Source organism: Parambassis ranga, chromosome 12, assembly GCF_900634625.1.
Source record: "Parambassis ranga chromosome 12, fParRan2.1, whole genome shotgun sequence".
Lineage (NCBI taxonomy): Eukaryota > Metazoa > Chordata > Actinopteri > Ambassidae > Parambassis > Parambassis ranga.
Window position 1 is genome coordinate 17,126,193 of NC_041032.1, and position 17,656 is coordinate 17,143,848.

At 52.4% G+C, this 17,656-nt stretch overlaps 3 protein-coding genes across 8 annotated transcripts; 1 reads left to right on the forward strand and 2 right to left on the reverse strand.

The window, feature by feature from the left end:
- Positions 1 to 28: 28 nt before the first annotated feature.
- Positions 29 to 12,848, reverse strand: apc (APC regulator of WNT signaling pathway). 3 transcript variants are annotated; one of them, XM_028418422.1, is made up of 18 exons: positions 12,471 to 12,848; positions 9,960 to 10,115; positions 8,828 to 8,915; positions 8,541 to 8,763; positions 8,349 to 8,457; positions 8,161 to 8,274; positions 7,908 to 7,970; positions 7,785 to 7,835; positions 7,623 to 7,709; positions 7,360 to 7,537; positions 7,083 to 7,283; positions 6,774 to 6,869; positions 6,552 to 6,691; positions 6,375 to 6,452; positions 6,134 to 6,250; positions 5,854 to 6,068; positions 2,793 to 5,778; positions 29 to 2,588 (listed from the first exon to the last, which is right to left on the reverse strand). In XM_028418422.1, exons 2-18 carry the CDS (start codon positions 10,092 to 10,094, stop codon positions 657 to 659), a joined length of 6,813 nt encoding a protein of 2,270 aa, XP_028274223.1. In that variant the 5' UTR covers positions 10,095 to 10,115; positions 12,471 to 12,848; the 3' UTR covers positions 29 to 656. The 3 variants fall into 3 exon arrangements, with proteins under 3 accessions (XP_028274223.1, XP_028274224.1, XP_028274225.1); XM_028418423.1 differs by lacking the exon at positions 12,471 to 12,848 and adding an exon at positions 11,177 to 11,195; XM_028418424.1 differs by lacking the exons at positions 9,960 to 10,115; positions 12,471 to 12,848 and adding an exon at positions 9,062 to 9,096.
- Position 12,849: 1 nt separating this feature from the next.
- On the forward strand, positions 12,850 to 15,702 carry fktn (fukutin). Of its 4 annotated transcripts, none has more exons than XM_028418427.1 (10): positions 12,850 to 13,411; positions 13,498 to 13,557; positions 13,648 to 13,848; positions 13,978 to 14,124; positions 14,210 to 14,340; positions 14,445 to 14,577; positions 14,722 to 14,851; positions 14,943 to 15,076; positions 15,201 to 15,325; positions 15,401 to 15,702. In XM_028418427.1, exons 1-10 carry the CDS (start codon positions 13,310 to 13,312, stop codon positions 15,612 to 15,614), a joined length of 1,377 nt encoding a protein of 458 aa, XP_028274228.1. In that variant the 5' UTR covers positions 12,850 to 13,309; the 3' UTR covers positions 15,615 to 15,702. The 4 variants fall into 4 exon arrangements, with proteins under 4 accessions (XP_028274228.1, XP_028274229.1, XP_028274230.1 ...); XM_028418428.1 differs by having other exon boundaries at positions 13,651 to 13,848; XM_028418429.1 differs by having other exon boundaries at positions 13,501 to 13,557.
- Positions 15,703 to 15,817: 115 nt separating this feature from the next.
- ufc1 (ubiquitin-fold modifier conjugating enzyme 1) lies at positions 15,818 to 16,595 on the reverse strand. The gene has a single exon (XM_028418431.1). The coding sequence runs from the start codon at positions 16,478 to 16,480 to the stop codon at positions 15,965 to 15,967; it is 516 nt and encodes a 171-aa protein (XP_028274232.1). The 5' UTR covers positions 16,481 to 16,595; the 3' UTR covers positions 15,818 to 15,964.
- Between the last annotated feature and the right edge of the window lie 1,061 nt (positions 16,596 to 17,656).

Here is a 17,656-nt window from a genome sequence, read left to right on the forward strand (position 1 = left end):
CGCTGTGAACACGAAGCAGCATCCGCTCTTCAGGTGTTGAATTTGACTTTATTTGTTTAACATAAAACATTTTGCCTGTGGTCGTTTTCTCCTGGCAGCAACAGGAAACAGTCAAAACAACTTTTTGGCAAAGATCCGTTTTAAATTATGTGCTTGAACGTTAAAAGGTTTCAGGTTTACAGCAATAACTTACGTTTTACAGTGTTATTCGTTTCCAAGGTGACAGAGCAGAAGTTTTCTCAGAAAAATCCTCAAAATTCACCAGGAAGTTTAAGAATCAACAAACAGGCTTCACAGACTTCAAACCTCCGTTCAGTCCAACCAGTCGGAGGAAGAACCACCCAGGACCGCTAGAAAACTGTTCAGAACCAAAGAGAATCCGCTCAGGCGCTACAGCTAGCAAAAACATCATCATCCTCAGGTCACCATGGTAAAGGGGGCTGGGCCATGCAGGGACGGGGGGCTAAGCGCTACACATGGTTTAGTGGTATAAAAACATAAAAACCTTTCTCTCATCGAATAAACAAGCTGGACAGACGGGTGGGAGGAGCCAGGAGAGCGAGGGGAGCGAGACATACACTGTACACTTTCATCATTCCTCCATATTTACACTTCCTCCTTGGCAGCCATGTTCTGTGCTGGATCTCATGCTGTCTTCACACTGATGTCACGATGTATGAGCCGCGCTCGCCGCCGCCGCCGCCGCCACTTCCCCCACCTCCCCCACCTCCCCCACCTTCTCCTCCCTTCGGCTCCCGCTTTTTGGTGACTGGAGTGGGGATGAGTGACGGTCGTGTGGGGGTTGTTGATGAGGACGTCGCAGTGGTTGCGGTGGTGGTGACATCAGCGTTGGTTTTCCGTGGGCTCGGCGTGTAGTTGAAGGGGCTGACTCGAGCTGCAACTGTGCCGCTGCGCTGCTGACCACGCTGCTGTTGCTGTTGGCGTTCGGGTGGTGGCTTGTCGTCAAGACTCTCACAGCTGCGGCGCAGGTTGAGGTTGGAGGAGGAGGAAGATGATGAAGAGGGAATCTTGGAGGGGGCGGGGCTGTCAATAACAGGTGGGGCGTTGGCAGTGGTCGGCGAGCGAACAGAACAAGAAGAAGAAGAGCGCGGGTTGTTGACGGGACAGTCCTCCAGACGCACCCATACGTCTTCTGACTTTTCAGCGAAGCTCCGGCCGCCTGTCGAGTCGCCGCCGCTGCTCTTTGCCTTCCTCCATGTTCCTTTGGACCTCACAGCACTCTCCTCCTCACTTCTCCCCTTTTCACTGGACTCTGACGATGCGGACAGCACAGACGACGAGCTTCCTGTCCTCTTCCATGTCCCCACTCTTGGCAACGATGTTGAGTGTTTCCCGCCACTCCCTCCTCCTCCACTGCCGCTGTTTTCCCGTTTCCAGGTGCCAGTGCGGCTGAAGCGAGATGATGTCACTTCCTGTGGACGTGACGGGCTCTCTGAGTGGGACCGGTTGACTTCATGTCTCCTGGCGGTTGATGGCAGAGGCGTCTCAGGGCTGGATGGGGACTCTAGCACAGCTGCTGCTGACGCTGCTGCCGACTCCTCCAGCTTCCTTTTCAGTGTTGGACTAGGAGCTTCTTTGATAAAGGTTGACTGACGGACAAGCGCCGGCTTCTCAGGCTCCGCCTTCTGCTTCTTGGCGGCTGTAGTGGCACCAAACCTTGATGTGGACTCACTCTTCGGGATCCCACCGCTGTTCCTTGCTGCCCCACTGTGTTTGGTGGACTTAGAGGTTGCTGCTGACGCACTTCCTGGAGATGCTGTGCGAGGCAGATGTGACAGTTTGCCTCCTTTCTGACTGGCTGCTGTGGAGCGTGAGGGTGTGGAGTCCCGCGATGACCCGCCTACTCTGTCAGGGCAGTCGCTGCTGCCTGGAGCTTTGGCCACAGCTGCGGCTCTAGGTTTGCTCCGCCCCCTGGCTGCAGGCTCTGCCCTTGGCTTCCCTGTGATCAGGCTGCGGTACACCTTCTTCCCGCCCTTCACTGCCTTGGCCTCCTCGTCATCCTCGTCCTCCTTCTTCTTGGCTTCCAGTGTGCTGCGCTCTCCAGGTTTCAGGATCCTCGGGCCTCGTTTCATGTCGACCTTCTCCTCCATCTCCTCGTCCTCTCCGTTGTTATTAGCTGACGGCAGATGGAATGGCGAGCCAACGGACTTCAAGGACAGCACAGAGTCAGAGTCTGATGATGGCTGGCGAGACAGAGACGAGGCAGCGGCGGCGGCATTCAGGCTGCTCACGATGGAGTTCGCTCCTTCTTGTATGGCCTTCCAATCAAAGGACTCTGAATCTGGAGATGCTGGGCTTCTTGGCACTTCTGGCTCCTCCTCAGCCAAAATGTCAGTGTCCGCTTTGGAGACAGGAAGTGGTGTGGTGACGGCAGCAGGAATGGCAGCGGCTTTCTTCTTCTTCTTCGGCATGGCGGAACTGATGCACTCCTGCAGCAGATCGTCCTCAGAGTCGATGCTGAGTGAGCTCAGCGACGAATTCCTGGAGAAGCAGACAGGTGTGTCCTCAACGTGGAACGCTTTAGGCGCATAGCCGCTGGCTGCAGTGGGGCGGGGCTTTGACTCCACCTGTGGAGGACAGAGATGCAATCTGTTACTGTGTGACCTGTAGTCAGCTGACCACCAGAGTAACAAAACAAGGATCTGGGGTTTAATGATTCTCGCTATGCATCTGGTCAGGACTGCAAAATGGTGAACATGCTATAAAGGACTGTATACAGCGAGTGTGTGTGATTTGGGAGAGGCAGAGCTGAGTACAGGGTTAGAACCCACCTCTCCTTTAGGCGGAGGAGACTTTGTTTCTGCGCTGGCTCCGTCTTGTTGCTCCGGTGGTGGCGGCGGAGCGAACTCCTTGTTGTTGTTCTCCTGGTCGATATCGCTCAGTGAGCTCAGCGATGAGTTCCTGGAGAAGCAGACGGGCGTGTCCTCGATGGCAAACTTCTGCTTCTCGTCCGTCCCCATCTGGTTGGTTGCAGGTTTGGTTCGAGGGAAAACAGCTGCTGTCTGCTGCTTTCTCTTCCTGCCATCTTCTTTTGCTTTTTTTTCCTCTTCATCCTTTACACCCCCATCTTCTTCGTCAAAATCGAGGGAACTCAGTGAGTCATTGCGTGAGAAGCAGCATGGTGTTCCCTCAATGGGCGTATAATGGCGTGGAGAATCAAAGGCAAATCCTGGTTTGGCTTTTGCTGCTGCAGTCGCAGACGTGCCATACGCCACCCGCTGAGGCATCGGCTTAACGGGCGAGGTGGGCTTCTTCTTCTGCTGCTGCGCACCAAGAGGAGGTGGGGCTGGAGGAGGAAGGGGAGGGGCGAGGGGCGGGGCTTGCATGTGCTCACTGTTGGCTGCTGCTCTGAATGGCTTCCTGGGTTTGGCTTTGGGCATGGCGGCGCTGATACACTCTGCGAGAATGTCATCACCATTCTCTCCCTCAGGGAATCCGGTCCGCCTCTTTGGGGCAGAGTTGGGTGGGGCTACTGGCATGAGGGCTGCTGTCGCCTCTTCATTGGGCGGGGAATCGATGGTGAGGTCACTGAGCGACGTGGCCGTTGAGAAATTGAGTGGTGTTCCCTCCACGCAGTAAATTCTCGGCACTTCCTCTGGCACTGGCAGCACATCCTTTCTCTGTTGTGATGGGACACGACTTTGGGGTTGAAGAAGCTTGTAGACAGGAAGCTGGCTTGGTTTCCGTGGCACCGCTTGTTGCTGCTTCTTCGGCTTACGTGATGACTTGGGCATGGCCATGTTGATGCACGCTTCTAGAATCTCAATGTCATCATCATCATCAGATTCCTCAAGGATAGGCTGAGCAGGCTCCGCTTTCTGCTCCTCCACCACTCCCTCCTCTTCCTCCTGCTTCTGCTTCTTCATCTCTGCTGCGATGTACGGCTCATCCAGACTGAGCGCGCTCAGACTAGAGGCCCCAGAGAAGCCATGCGGGGTGCTCTCAGTGGCAAAGTGCAGCAGCACATCTGCACTGCTCTCCTCCTCATCCTTCTTCTTGGTCTTTTCTTCCTCCTTCATTTTCTGTGTGGGAAGCGGTGGCGTCTTTGCACGGCTGGGTGGCATCGTCTGCCCGGGGCTATCGGGCAGGTCACTTGGGCTGACGACGCCACTCGGCACACCGCTGCAGGGCTCACTGGAACGCACCGAGCTGGCAATGGAGGAGGTGGAGAAGCTGTCGAGGGAGCTGACAGAGGTGCAGCGGCTGAACATTAGCGGCGTCTCCTGAGCATATGGCTGCTCTGGCGGGCTTTTAGGAGTCCTGGCGCCTGAAGATGACGTCATGTGGTGATGGTGGTGGTGGTGGGAATGCCCATGGTGGTGGTGGTGACCCCGACGTCCTCGTGTAGAGGGGGCCGTGGAAGTCTGGCTCTCCGCCTCCTTCTGGTGCCGCTGCTGCTGCTGCTGCTCATGTGCATCCTTCTCACTGACAGGAAGTGTCGGGTAGTCATTGCTTGCACCACCACTCCCACCTCTCCTCTTACTCCCAAGGACGTGACCGTCTTCCTCCTCCTCTGATGACAGAGAGGACAGTGAGCTGCCTCTGGAGAAGCAGATGGGTGTGTCTTCCACACAGTATGTCTGCGTGGACTCCTGGTTGCTTTTTGGTGCTGCCCGGCTGGTGGATTGAGGAGGGGGGCGGAGTTTGTTGGAAGAAGAGGATGGAGCCGAGGGCATGGAGGGGGTCACCGTCTCTTCCGATTTAAACAGTGGTTTGTGGGAGGTGTCAGCACCATACTTCAGGCTGTAGTCGATAGGCTGTTCAGCTGGTGAGTCGGTGCCATAGTTTGATGTTGCCGAGACAACCACGTAGCGCGGCGATGCGACGGAAGCCATGCGACTGCTGCTCGAAGCAGATTCGTTGCCATCGTTTCTCCTCAGCCTGGCATCTTGCTCGCTGTCATCGTCGCTCTCAATACCGTCACGGTGGCTGGGACTTTGTCTCCCAGAGTTCAGCTGTTCATCAGAGTACTTCAGGCTGTAGTTGATGGGTGTATCCAAGTCGCCGCCGTCATCATCTGCCATATGGTTGGCACTGCGGATCTTATGAGCCAGATCAGCTGGGTACTTCCTGTAGACACAGCACTTGTTGGCTCCGCTCTCATCTGATGAGTAGAAAGGCTCTGATGACGGTTTGGTCTTTCCCCGGTTTCCATAGCCATCGGCGCTCGTCACACTGTTTAGACTGTCGCTGGATGCCCTGACGCTGGGAGGAAACATTGCCCGAGTGTACACGCCCTCTTCGCTTAGCCTCTTTGATCCATCTCCGTTCTTTGGGCTGGACAAAACTGGCGTGTTGGTGTACGAACGTGTTACGCTTGCTCCTCCTCCTCCAGCACCATTACAGGCCCGCCCCTTCCTGTGCGCCGTCTTGGGGCTCAGATTGTCAATGTTGTCGAAAGTCTCCGACAGCTGCTGTGCATCCAGCTCCTCAAATAACGCTTTCTGTTTGCGGGCATGCAGGGATGGGGCACCGGCACCCGGTGACACAACACTAGCATCTTTGTAGCGTGCTGGCCTGTTCGCCATCAGGTTACGTAGGGCAGCAGCACTGCCCATGGCGATCATCTTGTGCCGGGAGTGGATGAGGTTACGGAGCATGCCCACAGCACCCAGCTCCCACAATGCTTCCTGGTCCTTGGCGTCCCGGGCCGACAGGTTCCACAGTGTGCCACAAGCATTAGACACAATTGTCAGACTGTGAGACTTCAGGTGCTGCAGCAGTGTTGGCAGGCACCCGTGTTCACGCAGAATTTGCCTGCAAAACAAAAAGCATGGAAACAATCAATCCCATCCACATCAGAGTTCCTATACGTGTGTTTACATCCCTTACCTGTGTGCCTCGTTGGTGGCGATGAGGCTGGACACATTTCGGAGGATGCCGCCACCGCTCTCAATGATGGCAAGCGTGTTGGTGTGGCTGCGATGGGTTAGGGTTCCCACCAGAAACGCCAGGGCACCGTCCACTGCACAGATATCTGCCTTGTTCTCCGTACAGTGAGCCGACAGGTTCCACAGCGCGCTAAGTACAGACTTCAGGGTGGACTCCTAAAAGACAGACAGATTTAGAGCATGCTCAGTACAAACATCAGCAACAGAAACTTTTTTTTTACCTTTTGCACTTCGAGAGCACAGCCCATGAGCGCCCGGACACTGCCGACCTCACGCAATGTCTTCTTACTGTTGACATCAGCACGCCATGACAAGTTCCGCAGAACACTTGCTATGACCTGGAGAATCAAAACACATGGACCATCATCTGAAACGCGAATGTACTAGCTTCTTAGGAAGCAGCATCTGTCTGGTAGGTTCAGGGTCAGGTGACCTTTACAAACACATGACAGCTGAACTCACCTGCTGCAGGTCTTCACTCTCAGACTTGAGCTGAGCAACCATTGCTCTCATGCAGCCCTTCATGGAGCACAGTGTGGCCTGATGGGAAAATAACATACTGTTAGAATCTACAAATGTGTTTTCAGAACGTCAGTTCACATTCAGAACCACTCTGCCATGTGAGGCAACATTTCTAACCTTATTGGCCACGTCTCCAAAAGTGAGGTTGGTGAGCGCCATGCCGGCATACCGCCGCAGAGTGACACTATAATGATCGCTGCTCAGACCGAACATCTCACAGTCCACCTGCAGCAGCTCTGCCACTGCCTGCAGACCACCTGCACGGACACACCACGGAAAAGGACCAGCAGAATCAGAGAATGGACCCAGAAAAATCAGTCCACAGCTGGTCACACTCACCAAGTTCGTTCATGGCATGCCGATGTTCTTCATCAAAGGAAAGTTTCATCAGAACGCAGACAGCTGGACAGATCTGATGCTCCACCGGAGACGGCACTGCACACACAGCATACACACATTCATTTAAATCCGCACAACACACCCAGATAAAAAGCCGCTCTCTAAAACAGGGGTTCCCAAACTGTGTGGCTTGTCCAAAATGCGTCAATTGCACAAACCAGATGGAGCAGGCAGGAACAACAGAGGATTTTCAAGTTAAAATACAACAAATGGCCTTAAAGGCTGTTTAGGACATGTGACATCACTCACTGGGGTTGTCCTCCTGGTCAACACCCCTCTCGTGGTTTTCTTGCCAGCTCCAGCAGGCCTCACAGTAATGACGGACCTGCTCCAACAGGTGGAGCACCCTGATCTCACGCCGTCCCCGTTTGTCGTCTGGCTGACTGTGGACGATGTTGTGCAGCGCCGCTGACGCTCGTGCACGAGCCTCCTTACTGCCACGAGAATTACCTAGGCAAACGCACAAGTGTGAAAAACCACAGGCTGGTGTAGTTTGTAACAGGACTCTCTAAAAAACAAAGGTTACCTAACAGCAGGGAGTCCTTGTCATTGCCATGCAACAGCTGGATGAGCAGTGGCAGGCACCCGGATTGGCGCATGGCGATGCATGAGTCTTGTGAGCTAGACATGGCAAGCAGCGTGCGGGACATGTCATCTTTGTCATGAGTCCCCAACATGGACAGAAGACTGTACACCATCTCCACCTGCAGGGGGCGACACACAGTTTAAGTTTTTTTCACCTCAACATTAGTCCTAAGGTGTTTTATGGTGGAGTCACTATTCGTTTACCTTTGTTCCCAGGTGGCTGGTGATTCGTCGAGGCACAGAGTAGCTTGTCTCGTTGGCTGGCTCATGGTCCAATCGGCTGCTGGAGCTCTAAAGGAGAAAAACATAATTAAAACATATCTAAAAATAATTTAAACCAAGAAGAATGAAGGACAGGGAGTTTACCGGAGCTCCAGCCATGCCACTGCTTTCATTCCCCCCCGGAGCTCCCTCCACCTAGTAAGACAGAGAAAAGGTGTCACAGGTACAAGAAACAGCTGCTGACAGGAAGTGAAAGGAGGCAGGTACCTGCAGTCGTGCTCCAAGTCTCAGCATATCTTTCTCTATCTGCTGAATACGAGACACACGGGTCTGAAGACACAAACTCACAGTGGTAAGAACATGTTCACGACCACACAACATTAGCAAACATTCATTCGAGCTAATGACGCTGACGCTAACTACAGCTGCTAGCTGTGTGAATTTCAGATGTTACCAATGTCTTCTTCTGTTGCAACCCATGTGTCATCAGCCCCCTGGCAGTAGGTGAGGCTTCTCCTACCTGAGCTCTTCGTTCCATCTCCTGACAGGATCCCAGTTGCTCTTCCATCGCCGACCTAATCTGACATGCCTCAACCTCCAGCTGACGGCGTCTTATGTCTGTCTGCAGAGTGAACTGACACGAAGACATGTTAACTCTCCACTGCAGCAACAAACTCCCAGGATGCACAACACAAAATCACTTCTTACATTTTCTGTGAGCGGCAGACTGTCGATCCTCTTGGTGAGGTTCTGCAGCTGAGCATAGTACCAGTCCTTCTCCTTTTCTTCTTTCTCCAGCTCAGCCAATAGGAGAGACCTGTCACAGAGGGGCAGCCAATCACAAAGCAGCACGCAGAGAAGGACAAAGTCCTACCAAAAGGGGCACAAAGTGTTCAGTACCTCTCCTTCTCCAGCTCTTCCAGGCAGCGGTCATGGCTGTCTCTGCCTGCAGATGACAGCCCTCTCCGGGGAAAGGCAGCTGTCGTCAGCGGGCCCAGAGCACCAGAGCCTCCAGCTGCTCCGCTGGCAGCACCAGAACCAGACGAAGGCATGCTGGAGGACAACGAGGGGGGCAGAGGAGGCCTGGTTCTGGGCTTGAAGCCTGCCGAATCCAGACTCATCTCTGGAGAAGAGGCACATTACTAAATGTGTACTTGTACTGTGTGTGTCAGCTGGTTTTTTCTTACCTTTCAGTCTTTCAATGAGCTCCAGCTGAGATCCAGATGCTTCTCCAGACTCTTCTTCTATGGTGCCTTGTAGCTGCTTCAGCACCTCCTGTTTTCACATGTACAAAATCCAAGTTCAGAGTTACATTACAGCGTGTTATCTGACCACATGGGGCAAAGACTTATTCAAATTCACTCAATAATCCGATTATAGGATGGAATAATCATCTCTCTCAGTTTTCGTTCTTCACTCACCACAATAAACCGGCAACGCTTAAAGAGCGACATGATCAAACTCATCGACACAAAAAAGGAAACAGGAAACAGGAAATGGGAAGTGACTGCATGTTTGGAGGGGAAGGACGGGACAATAACGCAGCGAGACTACTGCACGAGTATGACAAGTCAGACAAACATGCAAAACTCAACAAAACGGAAAACACACAGAAGAAAACAAACGTGTGACGCACAGAGAAACAAACCACACAGAGAGACAACGAAACAGGTTTTAGTAAAGAAGGGAAGGTCAGATAAGAAATAAACAAAAGAAACAAAGAACGGAGAGGGGAGGACAGAAGGCTCACGGACAGGTTTCCTGTGTTGGACCAAAGATCCTCACACACTCAGACACACAGATATCTCACTCAGAACAACGAGCTCTTTCTGCAGAGCAGCGCGTGATTGGTAGAATATACCACAGTTCTATTCTGGGCTGCAGAAACACACACAGCGTTTATACGACATCATGTGATCCGTGTTTAACCAATCAGAGCACAGACATGTAAACGTAACGCAGACATGAACATCGAATCTAGACGACATGGCTGCCTGATCAGCGGAGGACAAAGGGGACAGAAGAGTCATGGATCACACTGATTATTGTCAGGGACTTTCCACTGTCATGAATGTGTCCATCAGAGGCTCAGCACAGTCCAGCTGCAGCCTCCGCCTCCTTCAGTGCTGACATATGACAACATGTGCAGCAGCTTCCAGGACAGGATGTCCACAGACACCAAAACTAGGATACACATGCTCCTAGTTGAATTAGGAACCCATCAGAATTCATAAGGTATTTCTGATTCTGAGTATTACTATTATTGTATAGGTACTATCAGACTTTCAGCACATGTTGCTGCGTGTATATGAGCGGTACCTTCATGTTGGAAGCCTCGGTCTCCAGCTTGGTCAGGTGGTTGGAGTTGTCCTGCAGCTCCTGTCTCAGGTTGGAGTTCTCCATCTTTAACACCTCTACCTGCCTCAGCAGCTGGTCATATGAGGCTGCTGACATGTTGGAGGGCTGATGTCTGACCTGCAAGACACAAACCGTGACCCTTCAGTGACTGAGACAGCACTAGCACTGCCCTGCAGTATAACTACGTATGATGGTAATCACTGACTGTTTAGAGCTGTGTCATTAACTGTCTGAGCAGTGACACCGACTGCTTCACTATGCACACAGTATGAGCATCATGTGATGTTTGTTACTGTCATATGAGTTACACATACCCCGGTGGGCAGCAGTGTAACACAGATGCATTTAAACACAATACAGAACAGCACCCCCTGCAGGCCAACATCAAAAACAAAATCCTCCGGCACTCCAGCACCCAGCATCCAGCCGTGTGCTGTCAGACTGCACGACACATACACACCAGCTGTGAAACTGAATGTCACTGAATGTGTCTTCTATTTAGGGTTAATTTGTCACTTCCTGTCTCACCTGGCTGTCCTCTGCAGCCTTCTTGTGCCACCATTTGGATGGATACAGACGTTACCATGACAGCACTGCATAGACATTTTGACCGAAGATGCCTGTGGAAATTTCTCCAGATGTCATCCTTAGCACTACGATACTGGCTCACAGTACTTCAGTGTCTCGGTGAGCTGTCAGAGCTGAGATCAGGTATCATTTATTTTCTAATCCCCTTCTGATCAGACATGATGTCACAGAGATGGGCTGATTTGGGTCAGATGCTGCTGCTGATCAATAAGTGGCAGAAACCAGAGGACAGAACAGAAGAACAGCCTCTCCTCCCTCGTCCATCCTCCACCAGTAGACGGCCATTTTATCTCTTGTCCTCCCACCATCCCTGCCCCCTCCCCATCTCCTCTCATCCCTCCATCCCTTCTTTCTCATCCTCTATATTACCGACATCACACAGAACGACTTATGCACCAAAGAAGAAGAAAAACAGCTGATTAACAACGGACAATGAAAGACCCCACCCCCACTCATCCCCTCCCCCGCTCTCCTCCCCGCTCCTTCTCCTCCCTATCAGTAATCTCTTTATTGGGACATAATGGAAATTATAAATGGATGGATCAAGCTTGGAGAGATGGTGGATAAAGAAAGAGAAAATGGCAGCTCACCCCATCGCTGTCGCCTCCATCAGCCTCCCTCTCTTTCTGTCTGACAGAGGGCAGTCAGCTGGGCCAACAAGCAGCCAATCAGAAACCAGACATACAGAGAGAAGGAGGGAGGGAGGGGCAGCCTCCCTTTTCCCAGCATGCCTTGCAGCAGGCACTGCAGGCAGTCTGACCAAATTACTGATACCAACACAGAGTAACTACACAGTGACAGTCCCAGAGTCCACAAGATTTAGAGAGAAACCCGTCAGCACACAGAGAGACATCTTCACAGAGAACTGGAACAAATAAAAACACCACAACGCTCAATCATGTGCAGCCAGCATGCTGTAAACAGCTGTATAACTGCCGTCTGGTATCCAGGCATTCTTCCACAGTGAGATGCAGCCAATATAAGATTAAGATTAAGATTATGCTATCTGTGCCATAAAAACTGACCCCACGTGTTATTTCTGTTTTTAACTCATGTAACAGCAGAGCGGGCTGCTTCCTGGGCTCTGCAGCTCTGAGGTGGTTGGTGCCTCCTTCATCAAGTTATATCTTACTGTGTACAGCAAGAGAACATCCCCAGAGGACAGGTCCTCTAAACATCTAAAACATCATATTCCATGCAGTGGATCGTGTGTTTGTTAACACAGGACACTTCCTACAGCTGAAGGGGTCCAGTTCTATGTCAGCATCAGTGTGGTACTGTTCCCTTGTCTGAAACACCAGCAGTACAGCACCAGTGGTACTGCAGTACGTCCCAGCAGGTTACATTCACCTTACTGTCATCACACCTGTGCAATGAAATGCAGTTTGGCCTCTGACCAGAAGTGCAGGAGCAGCATTACTGCAGTACTCCTGGATCGATCCTGGGCTCCGAGCGGGGCAGGATACTGTTACTGGTTCTGAGTGGTTCGGGATTAGTAAATGTTACTGGTTCTGAGTGGTTCGGGATCAGTAAATGTTACTGGTTCTGAGTGGTTCGGGATCAGTAAATGTTACTGGTTCTGAGTGGTTCGGGATCAGTAAATGTTACTGGTTCTGAGTGGTTCGGGATCAGTATCACTGCAGTCTCACTTCTGGACCCTTACAGCTCGCTCCTAGCTAGCCGTTAGCTGGGTGACACTCCGGGCTGCTTTCCGCAGTTTTCCCCAGACCACATCGACCCATCAAACATCACCTGTAACGTCCAGCCCCGGTATGCCGGTACCCGCTACAGGTTTCACTTCAGACTTGTTTAGACACCGCCACCCAAACAAAACAAATGGTCGGCACCGAGCTAACAGGCAGCTAGCACCACGGCCGTTCTTACCGCTCTGATTTGTAGAAAACAACCAAAGTCCGCTTCAGACGGCAGCAGCTTCACCGAACATTACCGGGAGTCCCGTCCAGCCGGTAAATGCGCCGTCAGAGGGGGCGAGGGCCCGGCATGTCTGCGGCCACACCGCGGAAAGTGGAGTTCAACAAAGTCCCGAGAAGTTTCAACACGGCCTTTTTGTTGTGGACAAACTGCAGCTGCTGTGCTCCGCCATCTTGTTTTTGTGTGTGTAACTGCCGGTTTTAGCGCGCTGTGGGGACTTACACTCACAATGTGGGGACTTGCTTCTTTTTTTTAGGGACAAAAAACCAAAATGTCCTCACAAGGTGACCAGTACTCAGATCTGTGTTATCCTGCCGCTCCGTCAGACAGAACGTCACCCACATGTCTGACCTGCGGTTTATTCAGGAGTTTCCCTGATCATCAGACTCTGATCTCGTTTAGTCTGGTTTGGTTTTATCAAGGCCTGAAGGCTAGCTGACACCAACAGACTGATTACATTGACACATCTTTATCTGTGTGTGTCCTTGGTTGTGTGCAGCATACGGTTTGTACCGAGGATTTCTACATGTTGGACTTTTTATTATTTAGAGGAATAATAACTCGTTGTCTTTCGCCTCACTCGGACAGTCGGTGTTTGGGCTTTTACTGTGAAGGGCCCGACCGGAAGCGGGAGGCTGTTGTAGGGCAGGTTTAAAGATGGCGGTGGGCCCCGACGCCGTGAACAGCTCAGTGTTTCGTGGCTTTCCTGGGGGTTTGTTCGGCGCTGTGTGTTCGTGCAGAGAGCTCGGTTATGGTGTACTGATCAGCACGTGACCGGGCCGTCTGACCGGATGCCTCGCATGAGCCGGACTGCGGTGTTATTGCTGCTAATTGTCAGCAGCTCCGTGTTCCTGCTGTTCCAGTTGTACTACTACCGGAAGTACGTCAGCAAAGTAAGACACACTCACACGTCCCAGAAGCAGGAACTGGTCTGATTCCAACACTTGTGTTTGTTTACACTGACGTGTTTCCTACACAGCAGCCTGGGCCACACCTCCTGAACCCAGCAGGTCACCTGACCGCCAGCCACGTCCAATGGGTGAGTGCTGATGTTCACTTCCGTTCGCCTGACAGCAGCACTAACCCTGGTGTCACAGCATCACTGCAATAACAGTGTTTGTCTCTGCAGCAGACGGTGAAGAAGTTCCTGGCTTTAGCGCAGCATTTCAAGCTGCCGCTTTTCCTCGCCGACACTGCGGCGCTTTCACTGCTCTCCCAGCATGCATTGCAGCAGCACGACCGGCTGGAGCGTGAGCCACCCTGCAGCTTTCTGTGCACCGGGCGTCCATTCACATCATTCGCTGTCTACGCCAACCTGTGGAAGTATGATGTGAGTGTGCGACTGTTCTCTGAGAAGGACGTTGAACCGTCCATTATCTGAACCCGCTCCGTCCTGCGGTGCAGGGTCACGGGGACGTTGAACATGACGTGTTTATTTCTAACTTGTGTTTTCCAACAGCCCGGTTTCCTTTTGGCTGCTGAGCAGAAAGGCTTTGAGTTGCTGGAGCTGCGAGGAGAGGACCCCCGGCTGGCCAGTCTGGACACCCTGTCAGGAGAGAAGATCCCGCTGTACTTCCTGTTCCGCCTCCACAGCTATGTCATCCAGGTGGGTGGAGCCATAACTGTACAGCTGTGGTAAATGTAATCTGTGGGGATATTGGAGTACTGTAGTAACTGTAATCTGTAATCAGGTGGTGTTCCTGTACGAGCGCAGTGGGAACTACCTGTGGCACGGAGCGCTGCGCCTCAAAGCCGACATGGACCGGAGCTTTGCTCCCTTCAAACTGCTCGACTACGGACGCCATGCCGGAGCATACGACAGGTCAGACACGTGATGTAACTGAGATGAGACAGTTGCATCGTGAGTTTTCAGCCATGACCTGCTTCAGTTCTTGTAGTAAACACTCTATGTGCTGCCCTCTGTAGGCCACAGGTGGTTCTGACTGTGCTGGACAACCTCGATGTTCGAGTCCCACGCAACGTCACTCTGTTTCTGGCCGAGCAGCGACAGGCCCGCTTCCTCGAGTGCCGTTACCGGGATGCTCGCAACTTTCTGCAGGTCTGACTCTTCAGACATTTACTGTAAAAATGTGAAAATGAAAACATAGTAGTGGTCAGGTGTGTAAACAGATCAGACCAGGGAGCAAACATCTTAGTAGAAAGGTGTGAATATACAGTCAAAGAGCTTCTCCTGTGACCGCAGCTCTACCCCGACGACTCTTCAGCCGCGGCTGTGGATTTTCGGCGAAAGGCGAAGTCATTGCTTCACTTAGCCGCTCGAACGCTCTCTCACCTCGGCGTCCCCTTCTGGCTCAGCAGTGGCACTTGTCTGGGTAACACACAAACCTGCTGACATCTCACTACCCTCACTACCCTCCCCCTCTAAACCTCGACACCTTTGTCCCTGTGTGCTGCCTCCTATAGGGTGGTTCAGGCAGTGCAATATCATCACTTACGGTCGCGACGTTGACATCGGTATTTTCATTGCGGACTTCAGGTCGGACATGATCGCAGCCTTCAGAGACGCCGGCCTGTCACTGAAACACAAGTTTGGGAAGGTCACCGCTCCTCTTATGAAATAAATGTTAGCTTTTGTCGGTACAGCTGTTTATTTTGACTGAAGCTGCTCTACGTGTTGTTTTGAAGTGTGTTAATCTGAATGTCTTTCACTCTGAGGTGCAGGTGGAAGACAGTCTGGAGTTGTCTTTTCTAAGTGATGAAGTCAAACTGGACATTTTCTTTTTCTACGAGGAGGGAGATGTTGTCTGGAACGGAGGGACGCAGGCGAAGAGCGGCAGGAAGTTTAAGTAAACATGCTCTTTATTATTTGTGTTTAAGACCACACCGTTCACAGCATGGCCTGATCTCTGTTTGTGCTTCAGGTATATCTTCCCTCGGTTCTCTCTGTGCTGGGCGGAGCTTCTCGAGCTGAAAGTTCGCGTTCCGTGTGAGACGCTTGACTATTTGATGGCGAACTACGGCACCACCTGGGGCGTCCCAGTGCGGAGCTGGGACTGGAAGTCCTCACCTAGCAACGTACAGGAGAATGGCGTGTGGCCTCTGGCGGAGTGGTCAGAGCTTATTCAAGTGTACTGAGAGAAACATGTGGTGACATAAAGACGTGTGTTTTTGAGCCCCTGTGGACATTCACCATCAGCACTAATAAACATGTTTGACACAGAAACGTCTCCCAGTGAAAAGGACCCACAGGAAGTGAGCCTGCTGCTGCTTCAGGCCACCGTGGGAGCGCTCGGTGATGACGTCATGCCGTTTTAACCTAGTAAAGCTCCACTCATCTGTGTCACACTGACCACGTTTATTCTTACATTACAATCATAGCTGTGCACATCAATCATCAGCCGTCCGTCCTGGGGTGACGTCACGGGCTGCGCCGCTACCCGCTGTCCGTTTTGACCACGTGTGTTGTCCCTCTTCTTCCTGTGTCCTCATTCCGCCGCTGCCTCGCGCGGCCGCTCCTTATGGACCACGAGCCCCTTGCTGATCAAGTCCGGTATTTCCACGGCGAGCCACGGGCCCAGTCCGAGGGCCATGAGGTGCGCCAGCCCAAAGCGCGGCGCGTTCCGAGCCCAGAGCGGCGCGAAGTGTTCCGTCAGGCAGATCTTCCCGCCCCGGTACATCTTGGCCGTCTTCCCGTCCAGCTCCGGGACCGCAACTTCGGGCGCAGTGTCCGGGTACGTCACTGGGAGGTCGAACTCCAACCGAAACTCGTAGCGGAGCAACTCGTGAATGAACCAGCACGTGCCGGTCCAGCGCGTGCCGTCCGCGTTGGACTCCAGACGGAACCAGTCGTTGTCAGCCGCCTTGTTCTGTTCCACGAACCGAATCAGCGCCTGGTACTCCTCCTTCAGCCGCTGCGGCCACAGCGCGCGGTCCCGCGGGCCTGCGTGCGTCTTCAGCAGCGGGATCTGCGACACGGCCCTGCGCGTGGCTTCGTCCGCCATTCTGGGCTTTCAGAACAAGAACCCGAGCTTTAAGTCGTCCCGTCACGGCTCCGCTCCGTCAGCCCGGGCTAAGCAGCGACGTGGACTTCCGGGCCCGTCTCACAGTTAACACTTCCTGGAAGGGATTTTCAAAACAAAGGTCTCCAGCTGCCTGAGTGGCTGAGAGTTATTAAAACACGTTCAGAGTCAGAGTATGGTTCAGAGGTCAGTGCTGCCAGCACATGTAAAGGTTCAAGGTAAAGCAGCCAGCATCGCTGCATCATTGCTCAAATTAACCAGGAATATTACCGCCACTAACAGTGGTCTGGTTGTCATGGTGATGGGGAATATTTGCGTCACGTGGGTGGGTGTAGGTGGTGACAACTGGAATCTATAAAACGGGCACTCACTCACCAGCACGGGTGTTAGGTGGCCACAGTTTTTTGTTGACCGCAGCGTATCGTAATAGCATTATCATAAGGTAATATACCATAGCGCGCACCTTTGTCCAAAACGGGCACTAAATGCCATCAAAACATCCCCCAACAAAATGGCATGTTGCTTAAACACAGAGGCATGTGAGCCACAGATCGCCACGTACCACTAAAACAGTCCGACATGGCACTGGCATGGCACCGTGAGATCAGGCACTTTAAGATCAGGCACCGTGAGATCAGGCACTTTAAGATCAGGCACTGTGAGATCAGGCACTTTAAGATCAGGCACCGTGAGATCAGACACTTTGAGATCAGGCACTGTGAGATCAGGCACTGTGAGATCAGGCACTGTGAGATCAGGCACTTTAAGATCAGGCACTGTGAGATCAGGCACTGTGAGATCAGGCACTTTAAGATCAGGCACCGTGAGATCAGGCACTTTGAGATCAGGCACTGTGAGATCAGGCACTGTGAGATCAGGCACTTTAAGATCAGGCACTGTGAGATCAGGCACTGTGAGATCAGGCACTTTAAGATCAGGCACTGTGAGATCAGGCACTTTAAGATCAGGCACCGTGAGATCAGGCACCGTGAGATCAGGCACTTTAAGATCAGGCACTTTGAGATCAGGCACCGTGAGATCAGGCACTTTAAGATCAGGCACTTTGAGATCAGGCACTGTGAGATCAGGCACTGTGAGATCAGGCACCGTGAGATCAGACACTTTAAGATCAGGCACTGTGAGATCAGGCACCGTGAG